This window comes from Pavona decussata, unplaced genomic scaffold, assembly GCF_977016875.1.
Source record: "Pavona decussata unplaced genomic scaffold, jaPavDecu1.1 SCAFFOLD_223, whole genome shotgun sequence".
NCBI lineage: Eukaryota > Metazoa > Cnidaria > Anthozoa > Scleractinia > Agariciidae > Pavona > Pavona decussata.
This window is the reverse complement of record NW_028145628.1, coordinates 1624314-1643607: the sequence shown is the minus strand read 5'-3', so window position 1 is coordinate 1643607 and position 19294 is coordinate 1624314. Positions and strand designations below refer to the sequence as shown.

At 36.3% G+C, this 19294-nt stretch overlaps 1 protein-coding gene across 1 annotated transcript in view; it reads left to right on the top strand.

Annotated features, from left to right (window-relative positions):
- Positions 1-19294, top strand: part of LOC146459073 (WASH complex subunit 4-like) — a 59096-nt gene that overhangs the window by 28185 nt on the left and 11617 nt on the right. Inside the window, exons 27-32 of the mRNA XM_085089995.1 lie at positions 1973-2193; positions 4206-4292; positions 4683-4746; positions 5277-5360; positions 6046-6142; positions 6737-6831. Of these exons, the coding sequence (XP_084946121.1) occupies positions 1973-2193; positions 4206-4292; positions 4683-4746; positions 5277-5360; positions 6046-6142; positions 6737-6831 (648 nt within the window). The remainder of the gene's footprint in view (positions 1-1972; positions 2194-4205; positions 4293-4682; positions 4747-5276; positions 5361-6045; positions 6143-6736; positions 6832-19294) is intronic.

Below are 19294 nucleotides of genomic sequence, written 5' to 3'. Positions count from 1 at the left end.
GTATAAAAGTCACGGGAGTGATCTTCGTAAATTTTGAAAAGAGCCCCTAAAAGGTACCAGAATTGTATTTTGTGCGCGTGGTCCGGACAGTTTTTTACCCCTAAGAGGTGCCAAATCAGTTGACTGACTTTTAGAGATAGATATAGATAGATAATTAATGAATACAACTTTGCAACCCAAGGGTTGAATTACGTTTTATTTACAGGAAAAGGATTAAAAATATATATGTAATAATATAAAAAAACAACCTTAAATCACTGCATAATGACTAAGTGCGAACATTAAATGGATCCTGAGGTATTAAGTTACTAAAAGGGCATAATTCATAAAAATGATAAAGGGTTAACTTCCTCTCTCGTATTTTTCGGCTTAGTACCCTAAAAGGTACCACCATACCTCTGAGGGAAGTCATTGTAGACTTAAGAACCCTAGGGGATACCAAACCACGAATGTTAACCCCTTAAAGGTACGACGATCACCCCCGTCGGTTTTATATGGGAGTCCCCCACTCCCCTCCCCCAAGTGTGAGACTTAGATAAGCAGGCTAGAATGATGTATTATTTAGCAAGTGACACAGGCATACTCGGAAATTTTTTTTCGAGTATGCCTGTGTCACTTACTGAATAATACATCATTCTCATTTATTCACCAGGCTTAAAACATACCATCACATTTATTCCATAAGCAGGTTAGTTTCTAAAGAAACTGTGGTGCTGCTTCAATGAGCGAGAGGAAACGAATGTTTGGTTTTATCGACTGAGTTGGTAAGGTAATTTGGCCACCTTAAACAAGAAGTTCTGTTATAAAAAGAGCAAGCGCCTCCTTTTTTTCACACTTTTGTGGGCGTGAGATGCAAATTTATACGCCGATCAGTCGTGGCAAGTTGTTGACTTAAGCGTCCTTTGAAAAAATATGCCTTAAAATGTCATAACATCAGCGTAGGAATATCAGCATCGAATTCTAATTTGTTTAACAGGATTTGTTCTGAAAACTAAGCCAATTTTCAATCATTGCAATCCAATCCTAGCAGTACGCAGGGTTTTTGTCCCATGAACCTAGTTTAATGGCCTTAGCTCCCAAGAGTCTCCTGTAGCTCAGTGGTAGAGCATCTGAACTAGTAATCGGAAGGTCTTAGGTTTGACTCCTGATAGGGAATTTCATTTTCCGCGTTTGCCTGTGTCATTACTTAATAATACATCATTCTCATAAGTCAATTTTATCGGCCGGGTAAGGGCCGTTGAAAAAGATATGTGTCAGTTGTTTACGCTGTGATGGTTGATTGAGCGAATTTCTTGTGATCATTTCTACTTTTTTAGTTCTTTCTAATTTTTTGTAAACAGCGCCTTTGAATCTTGTAGAAAAGGCGCTATATAAATGGATTATTATTATGTGTAGTTAATAAACGTATGGATGCTAAAATAGAACCACATAGGGCGCGCAGCGTAACCTATGCGATCTTAAGGAACTATAAAAAGAAAACTGCTGAGTTAAAAAAATAAAATTAGCGATAAAATATAAAAATCTTCTTCTTCTTCTTCTTCTTCTTCTTCTTCTTCTTCTTCTTCTTCTTCTTCTTCTTCTTCTTCTTCTTCTTCTTCTTCTTCTTCTTCTTCTTCTTCTTCTTATTATTATTATTATTATTATTGACAACTGAAGATGAGAATGCCTTGGCCAGGCCCCTTTTATACCCTTACTTCCTGACAAAGAACTGACTCTTGAAACCTCTACTCTCAAATCTCTCAACGGTGGCTAAATTATTTTTTCAACTCAGTTGATAAAACTAAATTGCGTGTGACCTCGTTCAGTGTGCTTAACTTCGTTGCCGAGGCTCTTGCACCCCTTCCAATTTACAACGGAAAAGCTCTTGGGACGAGGTTGCTTCTGGGCTCTTTCCTTCTCGTCGTCGCTTCGTGCGTGTACCAGCCAGGTGACCCAGTTAGCTTAATTGACAACTAGTGTTATTTCCTGACAGGATATTCGCTTCTTCAAAGAAACGAAGGCGCAGAGTGACCAGAAATACCCGTTTGAACGAGCGGAGAAGTTCAACAAAGGAATCCGCAAGCTTGGTTTGACTCCTGATGGGCACACTTACCTAGACCAGTTCAGAGTTCTCATCAGCCAGATAGGGAATGCTATGGGCTACATTCGGATGATTCGCTCTGGAGGATTACACTGCTGCAGCAATGCTATCAGGTGCGTCTAGCTAATGATCATTTTCTGAATTCTCCTCCCTGCTGCAGCAATGCTATCAGGTGGATCTAACTGATCATCAATTTCTGCATTCTCCTATCTTGGCAGCTTGATAATGTATAATATAGTGTACTAGTGTGGTGACGTCAAACAAACAACCGCAAAAGTACGGGAAATGACGTCACTAATATCCTCATTAGTGAGGATTTGGAAAATACGCCACTCAGGTCCCGGATGTAGTTTCGTATTAATTTTACGATTGGTGTATTTTCCAGTAAAACACTCGTGTCTATATAATAAAGAGTACTAACGTGATGACGTCACAAGAACAGGGTTTGTACATGTCATGAAAAACCTGGAAAGAAATGGCATTTTGTAATTTTTTTTTCCACGCCAGGAAAATCATGGAATTTTGTAATTTCGTTTTCCAGGCCTGAAAACTCATGCTATTTAATCGCGGGCTCATGAAAGGTCAAGGAAAATGATGTTTATAGAAAAATCACCTAGAAAGCATCGTTTTAGGGAATAAAACGGCAAGAAGTAACGCAATTAAAAAAAAAAAAAAAAAAACCAAAAGAAGCCATTAGAAATAAACATTGCGCATTTTGGCAACGCTTTGTCGTGAAAAATTTTAAAAGGTCATGGAAAGTCATGGAAATTTAGAAGCCCAAAAGAGTATGAACACTGAAGAAAAGAATTTTGAAATTGCAGAGTTTGATGAGTTATTTGGAAAAAGCGTCATGAATCACTTCTACCCTTCAAAACTTAGTTCCTTGTTTGCGCGGCAATTTGTGGCTAAGATGAGCATTTTCGCAAGACTTATTTCGTTCAATGAAAATTTCGCTTATTTTCTGTCGAAGAAATCAGTCTAAGAATGATGTATCATTCTAGAACGTGACACAGGCATACTCGTAAAAAAAGAAATTCGCGTGCTCCTATCAGGAGTCGAACCTAAGACCTTCCGGTTACTAGTACTGAGCTATTGGAGACTCAGGGGAGCTAAGGCCGTTAAACTAGGTTCATGGGACAAACATCCTGCACACTGCTAGGATTGGAATGTCAATGTGTGGTATATATGAAATGAATGTGATGGTATACTTCCAGCCTGGTGAATGAATGAGAATGATGTATTATTCTAGAAAGTGACACAGGCATACTCGGAGCACTCGGAAAAATGAAATCCGAGTGCTCCGAGTATGCCTGTGTCACTTATTGAATAATACATCATTCTCATTCATTCACCAGGCTTGAAATATACCATTACATTTATTTCATATAAATCAGTCTAAGTTCGAGAGATTTGTATGGAGGAATTCACATTTATTTCATATGAATCAGTCTAAATTCGAGAGATTTGCATGGAGGAATTAGGTGTTAAAAGTCGCCAAATCTCAGTCGCGAATTGGAGTAAGGAGCTGATTTTGTCAAGTGCGCGTTTTTACGACGGTCTTTCCAAATACTTCATCAAATGCGACAATTTCACTAAAACTACTGGGAGACTGGTACGAGTGGGGAATTATGGGATCGTTTGAGTAGACGGATGGGAATTGCGCCGATGAATAAGTGCATTTCTTGGTAGTCAGTTGTAAACGAAATACTCTTTTCGGTGAAAACTATTTAGTAAGAGCCACGCTACCCGAGAAAATGCCGTTATAGAGCGTTTTCATTGACGTGACTACCGGCCATATTGGTTTACTGAAACAAAAGAAAGTATTTGCATAAAAATAGCGTTCAATTCCCAGAGGTTTAGTTTGGGACAACAACATGGCCGCCATTTCTTTGTTTTGGTACACCAACATGGCCGCCGTGACGTAATGTGAAAACACTCTATTCGTCGGCGCGATGTCCATCCGTCGACCCAAACGATCCTACAATCCCTTACTCGTACCAGTCTTCTCACAGTTTCTGGAGTGGGAATTAGAATGTTTGTAATGTCACACCTTACCTCTCCATGCTAAGGAGAAGCCAGGCGTTGCTGACTGTCCTGTTTTGTCTTTATTGGTGTCCCTGTGCAGGTTCGTTCCTGACCTTGAGGACATTGTGTCTTTTGAAGAGCTCGTGAAGGAAGAGAATTTGTCAGAAGAATCACTACAGGCATCCAAGTGAGTTTTGGCAACAGCAGCAACAACAACACTAGCAGTGGCAATAAGATGAGCGATAACAACAGCATCAAAAAAGTAAACTTGATTTTTTGACCAATCGGGAACAAATCGCGAAGAAATAGCAAATGACCTATCCGTGTTTTTTCGCGCTTCGCGCCATTTACGTGGTTGCTTTTTGTGTGTGTTTTTTTCTCAGTGATGGCCGCTCATTACTTATAATTTGCGTTTGTCGCGATTGACCATATCTGATTACTCTAGTTTGGCTTTTATGCTCTCTTTGATTTAGCTTTCTTACTCGTTTTTAACCCTTGATACTTGAGTGAGAAGTCTGGGAAATGAGGAATGTAAAGCGGCCAAACTTAACTAACCATTTTCATGCTTTGGCTTCAGAAATCTAGATGCTGCAATTGACAACTTGGCAAAGAACTTCGCTGGTGCAACAGAATACTTCAAGGTAAACTACCAACATTAACAATCACACTTTTTATGCTTGTCTTGCAATTTTGGTCCCTATTTCGGAACATAGGATTTACTTTATGAAAATATGAAAATTTTTCTTATAGACGAGAGAAACATGTGCTACCCTTAGTTAAGAAAGTACTGAAGAACATTTGTCCGCATTTTTTTATTAATTATTTTAATCTTAATAAGGATTGCATCGAAAGGACTACTAGACAGAGCAACCACATTAGACTACCGAGAGTTAAGTTAGAATCAACAAAAAAGGCATTTTTCTATCAAGACGGTGTGGTTTTTAATAAAAATCTTTAGTTTTGTAGATTTTCAATAGTTTTATATTCCTATCATTTTAATGTGTGTGATCTTTTTAGTATTTCTAGAATTTTTTAACATTGTACTTGGGCGTGAGGGCTTCCGTTGATAACAGTAATTTTGTTTTTGAAATTACTGAAGGAATTACCCTGTTTAAAATAAAAGTATCTTCTTCGTCTTCTTTAATCTATCCTGTTCTGTTTTCATTTGAAGCTTCTCGTTGATGTGTTTGCTCCCGAGTTCAGGGACAGCAAGAACATGCACTTACGGAACTTCTACGTCATCGTCCCTCCACTGGTAAGTCTGTGTTTGCACAAGTATTCTTGGTAAGCCTGCGAACAGAAGCGATCTGCTCTCAGCTTTATGCACTTTTTCCCACACTTGGCACTCGCTGCATGTTTCTTGTGCCATTTTTTTTTAGCTTTGAGCCCTGATTTCGTTCATTGCGAATTATTATTCAACACATTGTAACACTGCCCAAATAAGGTCATGGTTTACTGAATATTCGTCGTCCGTAGTCAACAGATATCCTGCAATATAGGTTATTCCTTTTGTCAGGGAGAAAAATGGCGAAATAAAGGTTGTCTTAAGCTTTTCGGCAATTAACCTATCCTTTGTTATCAATGTGTTTCATAATAAAGGAAATATCCTGCTCAATCGTGTGGAATATCTCCTGATTTTAACCAACTCGGCCTACGGCCTCGTCGGCGATTTCGCAGGATAATTGTTAAATGTCGTTTGTTATGAAAGGCCAATTTGATTACAAATGTTTGTTTTTATCATAAGAGTTGATAAAGCAATTTGCCACCGTAAAGAGATTCGAGTGCTAACGTTTCGAGCGTTGTCCCTTCGTCAAAGCGAATCCAACTCGTTTACATCTCTGCATATTAAGCACCACACACTGAATTGCAAATATGGATACATGTGGTTTGACACAAGGTAAAATTTTTACTTTTCTGGTGTTTTTTCTCATCTCTTTCAGACGCTAAACTTTGTGGAATACATGCTGAGCTGTAAAGAAAAGCTGAACAAGAAAAACAAAGTTGGAGCCGCTTTTACTGATGATGGCTTTGTTATGGGTAAGGACGCTGCAGTGCATCTAAAGAAAATTGTTAATTGTTAGAATAATGTGAGAATAATGCGTAACTGCAGAGGTACCTGCAGAGGTATTTCTCGAGAGCACAGTTTTTTCTGCAAGCGCAGTAAACGAGTGGACTCGTATTGCAAAGCAAAACTGTTTATTAATAGAGTGTGTGCACGACGGCCATGTTGGAGGACCAAAACAATACAATAATTTTCCTTTGGGAAATATATTCTATTTTTATGCAAACATCTTCTATTGTTTTAGTCCTCCAACATGGCCGCCGTGCACACAGTCTATACAAAGAACAACAACTTTGAAATGCTTCGCAGCCGCTACACAACACTGGCATCACATCATGCCGCTGACGCCTATTATGAGCCCACAATGGCGAGGTCCCATAAGCGCGGAAAATGTTGTCTATGCGAACATTTCCGACCATTTTCTGACAACCTCCAAAACTTACTAAAGATAACAGAGAGGGATCAAAAATTTGTTTCAAATTGAATTCAGAGTTGGATCATTTTTATTTCATTCACCGCCTAACTAAAAAACTGAACACGTATAGAGATCGCTTTTATGTTTCTTACAGGTGTGGCGTATATTTTGAAGCTGCTGGATCAGTATCAAGAGTTTGACTCGCTTCACTGGTTCCAATCAGTGCAGGACAAGTATGCCAAAGAGAAAGTAAGAAAAGCACAGAAATTTCCTATATCCCCGAAAGCGCACTCGTAGTGAGGGGTGGGGGGGGGGGGGGGGTCTCTTTCTTTACTTTTGTAATTTACACTCAAATTGCGCAAATCACCGCGATCATAGAACTACAAAAGTCATTACTGATTCACTTTTTGCTTCCCTGTAAAGAATTTTTTTTATCATTGCTGCTGTAAGAAAAGCAGGCAAACGTCCTATACCCTCTATGTCCTATATCCATCCTATATTCTTAGCGTACGAAACTCCTAAAAACAACAATAAAAACGCACAGAAAAGTTCTTAAAACATCCGAATCCAGTATACACAACGTTGTTAGTACAGGGACGAGACTAAATGCAGAGTCACGAACACTGCTCTAAAATTAACATTGACAACGAAGTCATCACTTAACACTTTATACCCCGGTGTCAACATGCATTTTCTCTCAAACTCTCCGTATATTTTATATGAAGCCAGTTGGGAGAATTTCTCTGAAGGTCAAGATATCTTTGGTGGTTATTTCTTTTACGTGTTCGGTCAAATAGTGGTATTGTTAGGTGATACTTGATTTGTCACTGTCTTTAAAACTCATTAATAATTCATAAGCCCATTCACCTATCAAACGGTCGATAAAACATCACGTACAGTGACTTTATATCGATAAACCTCCTCCTTATTAGAATGGGGTGTTTTATCAGTAGTTAGATATTTACCGCTTTTGGCACACTTTTGAAAATTTCACTGAATTCATACCTGATTCAACAATGACTCCTGCAACGGAGACGCCATAAACCACACATTATCTCACCCCAATAACTACATAAAATACTATTTCAGCCTTTGAATTCAAAAAACCTAAATTTAGCTTTTGACCTAAAACCTAAAAACCTAAATTTAGCTTTTGACCTAAAACCTAAAAACCTAAATTTTTACTTTCATAAATGACACCAAACTCACAAACAATAATCGATTAAATCCAACCAACTCATCAATCGCTGATTTGAATGATGAATACAATATTTTTGAACACCAATTTGGATAAAAAATAATCATTATGGTTGTTGTGTGACTGGATGCCGTTACTGTCACGCGTGACGTTGTGTGACTTGTCACGAAAATGGACAAAACCCTAAACGTGGGGTGCTCGGTTGGCTGTTTACTTGCCTGGCCCCAGCCAGGTCTTTTTCCCGCCGCTGACAAGGCGGCTGTCCATTTCCCAGTTTACCTCTGGGACAGAGGGAGGTTGAGTTCGGGAAAGAACTCTGAGCACCCCGCTGTAAACCAGTAGGGCCTGAGCGGGCTCACCCTGGAGGTACCGTCCACTGGAAGACATCCCACACTACTCAGTAATTCACCATCTGCACAAGCCGTTAAACAGGTTTCAGTCAGGGGCCAGCTGACACCACCCTAAAGCTTCACCAAAGTTTGTGAACTAATATAATAATGGCCCGATTACCTATATATTACACTCAGTTCTGAAATTTTTACACTTGTGGTGCTATTTTTCTGTATATTGCGTAATATTGCTTGATTTGGATTAACACGCATGCGCTTTCATGCACACAACCCAAAGCGGACTGGACACTAGTTTGTTTAACACACGTGTCGGCCATTTTGTTGCCATTTTGCAAAGAGGTTGTATTTTAATGTTTATGGCTCCTGTTTTGGGATTTTTGAACATTTATTTTTCCACTTTCATTGTTCTGATGTTTGTAGACGCTTTTTGAGGTAAGGAATATCATTTATTTTGCATCCAACAATAGATTTTTTTATTGAATCGACTCGCTATCGAATACTCGTGAAACCGTGACTGTATGATAGAATGATTACACATCGACTAAATCCTTGATTGGGATCCAAGTATTAAAGGTATCATTGTATCCTTTCCACTTTACCAAAGCTTGTTTCTTCTTGTAATCTCTCCTGATAACTTTATCGATTCTGAATATCTCCTGATTAGCTTTCAATAATTCTGGTTCATAAAAACTACCTTTTATCTGTTCGTTGTTAAGATCTCTCAGTTTATATGTGATCGGATTCGTGTATTGTATTTTATCGATAATGAAGACCTCTTCTGTGAAATTGGGTGTATAACCCCGATCGAACACTTTTCTTTTGTACTTTGATATTCGAACCTTGTCACCAATTCGGAATTTTGGCTTGTTTGATACTGGTTTCAAATTGCCAAATAGATTGAAGTAAACAGTTCCTACATTCTTTTTCTTAGATGCTTCTGTCGGTGTCATTTTTATTGAACTGTGTTTAGTGTTATTATACTGCTTCAATATTTTAGGCAAAATATCCAGATACATTGTATTGCCTTGAGCAGTGAATCGTTTCCACATTTTATTTTTAATCGTTCGGTTCCATCGCTCAACAACTGATGACTTCTCTTCATTTTCAGTCGAATAAAGTGTAATTTTTTGCTTACTGAGCAAGTCTTTGAAATGTTTGTTGTAGAACTCTGAGCCTTTATCAGTCCACAGATACTTTGGTTTTCGACCCTCTTTGAATATGCTTTCAAATGCTTTCGTTATGGTCTCACCTTTTTTATCTTTTAATGGAACAATCCAGCCGTATTTACTAAAAACATCTATAGTCGTGAGAAGATACCTATTACCTTTATTCCATTTACTGAATTGTTGCATTTCAACAAGATCAGCAGCCCATATTTCATCAATATTATTTACAATAACACGCCGCCGAGTAAAGTTACGTCTTATGGGTTTATGCAACTCATTAGCTAATTCTTCTTGCCAGTTTTCCTCTTTACCCGACGGCTTTTGACGTTTTTTGGAACCCCAAGACCCAGTTTCTGTTTTGTATTTATTGTATTTCTTGCCAACCAATGTCCCCATTGTCGTTCGGAATATGGAACAGCATCCAATGACTTTACCATCTTTTTGTCAGCTTTTAATTTACATTTTTTATCATCTTTGCAGATTGAATAATCAACATCATGTTGCATGGCTATTGCATCTGTTTTGCCTGTTGGTTTATCATATATTTCCAATATTTGCCCTGTTTTGGGGTTATATTTGACTTGATTTTCCAAATCATTGTATGGACCAGTGTATTTGTGTCCAGGTAATACCCACCCAGCTTTGGGTTTTGGGAGCTTACCAATCATTTTGTGTATATCAATTGAACCACCGCTTTTGGGTCGTCCTTTGATTCCCTTTTCATATTCACCCCAATTTGGTGGGTGCCAACCAATTGAATCATAGCTTGAGCATTTCGGTGTGTTGTGAAATTTGCTCCCAATTTTTACCATGCTTTCACATGGATAATTTTTGTATTTTTCTAATGTCTTTTTTCCAGCCTTGCCAGACCAAAATTGACTCGACAATATACCAGTATCTGTGCTAAATGCACTTTTGGCAATGTCACCGGATTTGTATCTATCAAAGACTTCCTTTGTTGATGGAATTAATGTTCCAACAACATCCATCGACTTCGATGCAACCTTACCTGGTGTGCCAAATTGTTCTAAAATTGTATCTAAATTACCACCATCAAGTTCTTTTCGGTCAGTTTTGTACCTTCTTTTTGGCCTTACTTTGGTTGATAATTTATCAAACATCTCTGATCCAGTCTTTTGAACAAAAGGTGTTGCTTTAGAGATAGCATAATCAATAGCTTTTTTCTGCAATTTGGGGTTTCTTAATGCTTCAGACCCATAATATCGTCCCATTTCAACAGCTTTCTTTCCCATCCATGGTATTGCATGTTGAATTAACATATCAGCACCAGTTGATGCTAAAGTATCCATTATGCCCCCCCCTTCAGAGGGGCTATTTAGTTTCCCTGTTTTTTAACAAATTTGGTTTTAGTTATCCCACATTCAGCACATGTACAGAAGAACATAAGCCGACCATTTTTGGCTTGCTTGTAACCTGAAGGCTGAACACATTCTGTTTCTTTTCTCTGTTTAACACAATATGATTTCACCATTTTATATCACTATATTAGATTAATTATCATCAGAGTCAGACTCAGAATCTGTTACCAATGTACACCATAAACATAATTTTCCTGAAAATTCTGTGTATTCATCACACTCTTCACAATATCTTATATCAACCATTATACAAACTAATTAGATAATTTTTTAAAATATTGGATTATAAAATTATGATTGACACTTTGATTGTTCATGTCAAAATGTGCATTGTGGATTGTTTTCAATATACTTGTACCCTTTTGTCTCTCAAATAAATAATACAAACACCAATAGCCACATAATACTGAATCTCTTTCCTGGATTTCATCACCTGAATACATTAATCGTTTGCCACTTGTTGACATGAATTGCATAATTTCTTTTGGCATAATTAACCCAAAACTATCAAAATATTCTACAAATTTGTCTCCGTTTCGATACGCAACCCAATGTGTACCTGGTCCAATCTGTGAATCCAGGTTAATGATACCAACTTCATCTTTTTTCATCTTTTGTGGTAGATTATCTCTGCTGTAAATGCCTCTGAAGTGTTTTATTTTGAGTTTTTTGACCCAGTCAATGAGTTCAAAGTTACTGAGTGGTTTATTTATGAATTTCACAGAATGTCTCCGATTAATGGAATCCCCTTGAATGGACTGTTTTTGCCTAACAACAGACCTTTTCCTTTTTTGGTTTTTTTTTTCCCTTTACCATACTGATCCCATGTACCGAAAAATGGAGGCGGTCTATAATTAAGTGGTAGGACCAAACCACCATCTTTTTTGGTTGTGTTTGGAACAAAAACTGGGACCGATCTTCTGGATCTACTTCTATCCACCTGTAACCCTTTGCCCATTAATGCATTCAAAACCATTGGAATGCCAATTGAAGCCAGTAAAGTATCCAAAAAACCTCCTGATTGTGTCTTAGTTGGTTTAATTACAATCTGTCCACCAGTATGTATTGCATTGACAATTTGCTTCTTTTGTGCTTCAGTGAGCCAATCTTTGTATTTTATTAATTGATCAATTTTATTTTGAGGAATGAGGAAACCACCAAATATTTTATTGACTCCAACATTTGCAAGCCCAGAAAGTGCTCCAGTAGCTAATGGTCCAACTGCTTTCGTTGCCATTGGTAGTAATTTTGTGCCAATTTTGAATAATGATGACCAAAGACTGCCTCCTTGTTGTACAGCTTTTCGTATCTGTGTTTTGCTTATTTTAATATCTGCTCCAGTTTTGTTTTGCATTGCCTTTTTCAACCTATTTATTTGTGTTTTGGTTAACATCAGCTGATCCGGACCAGTTAATTCAGAACTGGATAATCTTATTGTTATTGCTGAATTGTTTTTTAATGCTTTTGCTAGTCTATCTTTTTGCCCAATTGATAGGTTTACTCCATGTGAATGATAAGTTGTCATATCTTTTATATAACTAACGTTACATTAATTATCGAAACAATAGTTTGCCATCTTTTTGAATGAGCTCCGCGTCTTGCTCGTATAATGTCAATGCATAAACTGAATATGCAGTTGCAGTTGTGCCAGATAATTCATAGTGGAATGTCAGCTTTGTGGTACCATCTTTGATATCCATTTTTTGTTTTGTTAAATCGAAATACAAGAATGGGAATAGTGTTTTGAAATTGTTGACATTCAATAAAGTTCCTTGACTGTACTCATTGTTTGCATGCACATATTTGAGGACATCTCTGTAAACTCGAGTCAAATCAGCCTCTGGAGTGTAATGTACATCAGGATATTCATTGCCATTAGCCACAGATAAATGACAATTTAGCAATGTTCTGGGATCTGTTGATACACTAAATGTATTGTACAAAAATGGATTTACTGTTTGTGCAGCAAGATTTGCATCATTGATAATGAAAACAAATACATGCCTTGGCTTTGAAATCCCACTTGTTATCTGAAAATGACCACTTCTTTGTGTTGAAGAATTACTTCTCTCAATATTTTCTCGCAAATAAACCCATTTATGTGGCTTCAAAAACTGACTCATATACAGTGATTGCCCCTCTGAATTGAAAGTGATTCTTGGTACAATCAACTCCATTCTGGTAATAATTACACGACAATCAGCCCCAGCTTGCCATATTAGAATAGTATCAGATTCAATCTGCAAATTTAATTCCAATCTTGTTGATGGCAATAACTCATCCATCAATGCTTCAAAGAATGAGTATCGATTCAATGGTATTTCTGTATTGACAACCACTGATAGACCCAAAAGTGCTTTTCTTACAGCAAATCCTTTATTGTAGTTATCTTCAGCCGATCGTTCTTCAGCGTGTCGGTTTGTATCCAGATAGAAAAACTCATTTGTTGCTGTCGATTGAGCATATCCTGGACTATATTCCAATAGATTCTTGATATTAACACAATGATTTGCATCATTACAATCATATACCATTTTACCATTCAATCTTACATCGAAATCATGTATAAGACTGTGTGAACCATTAACAATACCATTATGGTCTTCAGCTGCTATATTTGCATTCTGCATTGTTTGGACTTTAAAACCAACTGATATTCTTGCATTATACCAATCAAATGGGGTCACTTCTCCTGTGTTGTCAACAACAAAACGATAACCATCTTTCTTTTGTGACCTATTATTTCCTGGATTACCAGTATTCAATGGTGTCTCCAATTGGAAGAAGACATCTTCGTATCTCTCAATGTATTTTGGATTTCTGAATGATTTCATTTATACAGATATGTTACATTATTTTCATTTCCTCCTTCTTTTGAGTTTTCCACCGGATATCATCCTATTAACTCTCTCAGCTATTTGAAAATCAGTCAGTGGCTGCTCCATTTTTGGTTGGCTCATTGTCACTGATTTTGTTTTGGAAGGTTGTTTTTTGCTCAATAATTGAATTATTTTATCACCTGCTTTATTACCAGCAAACTCACCAGTTTTGGTGACTGCTTTTTCAGCTGCAGTTTTGGCTCCTTTCTTAGCTAATTCTTTTGCTGTTTTTCCGAAAAGTTTTGATCCAACTGATCTGAAAACATCCATAATTCCTTCACCATGGATATGTTTCATCGCATAACGACCCAATTCTGGGTCAAAACGTGGCTTAAATTCACTTTGTCGTACCATATATTGATATATTATATTAAACTAGACCTGAGAATCAAGCTCATGAACCAGTCAATGCCATTCAAGTCAATTGGTCGACCCAAAGCGTCAGTCACTGTTATCCCCATTTCTGAAATAATTGACTTGGAAACTGGGCTGTATAATGCTCTTTTTGGCTCAAAAGTAAAGGGATAACTCCTTGTTAAATTGTCAGTGGGTATCATTATCAGTGTATTTGTGAATCGTCCATCACTGAGGCTATCAGTTATTATATCACAATTAATGTCCAAAACGTCAATATCATTGGTAATATTTGGCAATTTTGTCCCATGTTCAGTTTGGTTAATTAACTTTGGTTCAAATCCAATAAGTGCTCCAAAATTAGAGTTTCTAATATCAAGCTGCCATTGGTTGTCCAGCTCAATGACAACTCTATATGATGAAAGCACAAAATATAGATTGATGCCCTTGCTGGAAGATGGTTTATCTCCATTTTGAATTATTGATTGAGTGATATAATCATCAAGATCATCATATGAATACATTCCATCAACAAATGTGATTGTTTCCCATTTTGTACCATTATCTGGGCTGTATTTTATTGTATTATTGTTGTATCCTGCATTGACATTATGCCACGAGTATGTCATTGACACTCGATCAACAGCTAGCTCATGTCTCATTGTTGTGTCAAGCTTCAATGGTGGATCAAATTTGATAATAAAGTCTTCAGGCCGACTTCGACCTATTTTCTGTCGGTTAACAGATGAAATATGTATCGCTCTTTCTTGCATATATTATTTGATTATATATTATGCAAGAATAATCCGCGTCCTAGCGAATTATATATTGTTGCAATAAATCAATGAGTTGTTTGTTGTTTATCAAGCCAAGTTGATTCAATTTATGGGCTATTTGTGAAAATTCCTCTTTGACTCCATTATTGCCAGCCAAAATGGATCCACCAAGCAATTCCATTCTGTCAATCAAATCATTAGCATCATTGAAATAAACAACACCAGAGCCCAATTTCTTGAATTTTTTGCTGTATTTCTTCTTTGGTTGCGTATAACCAGAACCTTTTTTGATGGTTTTCATTCCTTCTGGGATTATTTTAATGCGCCCTCTGTATTTTTGCAATAATTTTATATCTTCATCTATTTTATCAATTTTGTCTTTATTCTTGGTCTTTCCTTGGCCCTTGGATAAAGGACCCTTCTTTGTTCCAAGTTTTTTCAACATTTTGCCAATATAAGCATCGTAATCCTTGATGTCAATATCTCCTTGCATAGAAGCTTGGAGAACAGAACTCGGAGGTGCAAGATCGTATTGCATCAATTTTTGTATCTCATCAACATCAAAACCAGCATCCATATTTGATTCAACATCAGGTGACATCATTAATGGTTTATAGCCAATTGGTAGCTTTGCTTCTGGTGATTATGTTTCAGGCTGATAAGTTAACATAGCAATGTCTTCCAAACCTGAAGTCAACGCTTTTTGGTTTTTCTCCAATTGTTCAATCAGTTTGTCTTGTTTTTCATCAATTGTTTGTTTTGTTTCCTCTTGAGCTTTAATAATTGGTTTGAAAGTTTCTGATAAACCTTGTTGTAAATCTTGTTTATCATGCTTGTACTCCTTCAATGTATCTCTAACTTGTTTGGTTATTGTTCCAGCCTTAATCTTGGCTTCAGATAGTTGTTTTAATCTTTGTAGATCCATTATATTATTAACTTATATAATGTATTGATATACATGGAAATCCCAAATTATGATAGACATGATAAAAACACTAATTTCAAAAGATTGTATGGTTACATGCCAAGTGACACGTTTCGGATGTTAATATGTGGTAATTCAGGATCTGGAAAGACAAATTTATTGTATCATATGCTGATGAAACCACTTTTGTATTATGATAGAATACATTTGTATGCCAAAAATTTGGAGCAACAAAAATACAAGGATATGCTACAAACATTGACTGATATATCAAATAGTGTCGGGTATAATGTCCTTGTTTGTAGCAATGATGATATAATTCCAGTGGAGGAATTGAAGGATGAAGATGCCCAGAAGATAGTCATATTTGATGACTTTATTTGTGAAAAAAACCAGAAACCATTGATTGATTATTTTATTCGTGGCAGACACAAAAACTGCTCTGTTATTTATCTGAGCCAATCGTTCTACAAAACACCAAAAGATATTCGACTCAATTGCTCTCATTTCTGTGTCTATGACTTTCCTAGCAGCAATGAAAGAGGTCTGATATCCCGTGAGTTGGGTGTCGAAAAGGATAAATACATTAAAGCAACCAAAGAGCCATTTTCATTTCTATATGTTGATAAGCCCATGAAGAGAATTAACAGGAATTTTTATGGAACAATATAACCAAATGATATAAATGGGAATATTCAACGAACATAGTTCATCGTCTTCTTTCACAACGGTTCCTCTTCAAGGTGCCGCTGGGCCTCAAGGAATAGGGTTTAAATTAACCCCAAATGGAAATTATGATATACAAAACAAAAAACTTGTTAATGTTAAACAAGGAGCTGATCCCAATGATGTTGTCACAAAGAGCCAAATACAATTGTTGGATAATGCTCCTGGTGATGTGCGAGCTAATAAAGCAGTAATTTACAGCAACAGTGGAAGTGTTCATACCAATAGTATTTATCTACAAGACACGCCAGACGGTGCTGGCAGCTCCAATGATGTTCGATTATTGACTGAGCATCAGTCTTATGAAAACATTCATCTTAATATACCAGATTTGAAAAACTTTGATGGCCATGGTGGACGAGCTAAAAGTGAAATAATGGTTACATCAACAGAACAACATATTACTGGACGGAAAACATTTTTTGATATTAGTGTTTTAAAACCCGATAATAACGATCAAGCGGCGAATAAAAAATATGTCGATGATGAGATTAAAAAAATACCATCACCTGATTTGTCTACATATTTGAAAAAAGATGGCACTGTTGAAATGACTGGAAATCTGGATATGGGTAATCAACAAATTACTCATCTTGGAGCCAATATACAAAATACATATGATGTCGTTAATTTAGGTTTCTGTGATACAAAATATTTACAAAAAGTCTCCAATAGTGACCTCGATATGGACAATCATAAAATCAAAGATATGGCTCAACCAACTGATGATAACGATGCTGTTAATAAACACTACGTTGATCATAACTTTCTCAACAGGTTAACACCCAATGCTCTTGGTGGTGAATTAGATATGAGAGGTCATAAAATAATCGTTCTTGGAAATCCTTCCGATCCCAATGATGCTTCCACTAAAGCATATGTTGATACAGAAATAGCTAAAATACCATCTGTTGGAAGTGATTTGAGTGTATATTTGAAAAAAGATGGAAGTGTTGCAATGACTGGAAACCTTGATATGAATAATAAACAAATCAAAGATATGGCTCAACCAACTGATGATAATGATGCTACTACCAAAAAATATTTTGATGACAAATTGGAGCAAAGTCATCTTGTCAGCAGCCATAAAACAAATGAATTCAAATATCTTACAGATACCGATGAAAGCAGTTCAGAATACAATATCACAGTGTATGGAATAGCTCCTTTCAATCAATCCCCACATCAGAATAAAAAAGCTTATGATATCATATTGATTAAAGACAGTGGAAGTAATGATTACAGATCAAGGATAGGTTTCAATATTTATACTCTTGCTATTGGAACATACACAATTGTGTTTGAATTCTACCCACCAGAAATGACTAATATTCAATTATCATGTACCGCTTCTGAAGCATACATCCACAAAGCTGTACAGCGTGATTTCACTGCTTATAGCAAGCTATTGGTTCAATTCAATAACAACAGCAAACAAACTCCAAATTACATCTATTTGACGATGCATGGAACAGCTACAGCGACTCCAGTACAATGTCATCTGGTTGTTTACGGTGTCAAAGATTGGTCAGATAGCGTTTATCCAGGAGTGTATGATGGCTTGGACAATGTCATGTTTGAATATAAAAATGGAGATATGGAGATGAAAGTCAATATGGATATGAATAATAAGATTATTTCTGGTTTATTAAATCCGATATTTGATTCTGAAGCAATGAATTTGGGTTATTTTACCAACTTATTCAAAACGAAATACACTGGAACTATTGCCAGTGGTGTTTTCCAAAGAACAAATCCAACAAATAATTTTCAAATCGCTGCTGATGGAAATAACTTTTTCAATCTATACTCCGTTGTTTTCCAAAGCAATCAACAAGTTGCAAATGCACAAATTTTGATAAATGGGAAAAAACAAGGTGAAACAACCAACACTGACACATACCACAGAATTGGAAACATAATAAGTGGAAGCAATACATTTGATTTGCCCAAATCAAGAAAATTTGTCAGTATTGATTCTATGTCAATCATGGATAGCATAGGAGCAGGAACTGCTGTTAATGGAACTTTTGAATTGAAAGTATTATACTCTGATTATTTTGAAAGATATCATGCTGTCAATAAAAGTTGGTTGTCAAATATTGAAACTTCAAGTGTTGTTAACGGCAACATAAAAAATGGAGTTTTTGAAAATGTTCATGGTTTCCAATTTGGAACATTAGGCCCGGTTAAAATAAAAAATATTGTAATTAATACAAAAAATCAATACCAAGTTTCTTTTGTCGCCATTGCTAACAGTAAAACTTTATTTTCCCATTTAATACAATTTAATATGAAAATTGGGAGAAATTTTGTAACTACAAATACAACAATCAAACCCATGATAATTCAAATGGGGATTTTTAAAAGAAGACCAGGGTTTACTTCTCCAACTATAAACAGAGAAGTCACAGGAACTTTTGAAATTTATTTATCAACACTATTAATATAATGCCATACATTGAAGATGAAAATGGAAACCATATTCTTGATGAAAATGGAGATAAAATAGAATACACAGTAACTTATGACAACTTACCAGATGGATACAAACACAGAGAATCTATCCATGTGAATGATGATGGTCATTTGGATACAGAAAACAGACATTTGGTGATCAAAGATGGAGTTAATTCAAATCATGCAATTTCACTCCAACAATTAATTAACAACAATGAAGACATCATCAAACCATATGTTGAAACAAAAATACAACAAGCTCTGGCTCAGTTTAAAGCTCAACAAGCTCAGGAAGCTGTAACGTTTCTCAATAATCAAGTTGCAATGAGAATAGGAAGAAAAAGTGGTACAATACCAAAAACAAATTACAAATGGATAAAATTATTGAGTAAAGATGACATTAAAGGAATCAATACATTGCAAGAGATTATTGTGACAAACACATATATCAGGAGAAATGACAGATATCATCATTCCAAATCCGATTTGGTGTCATCAT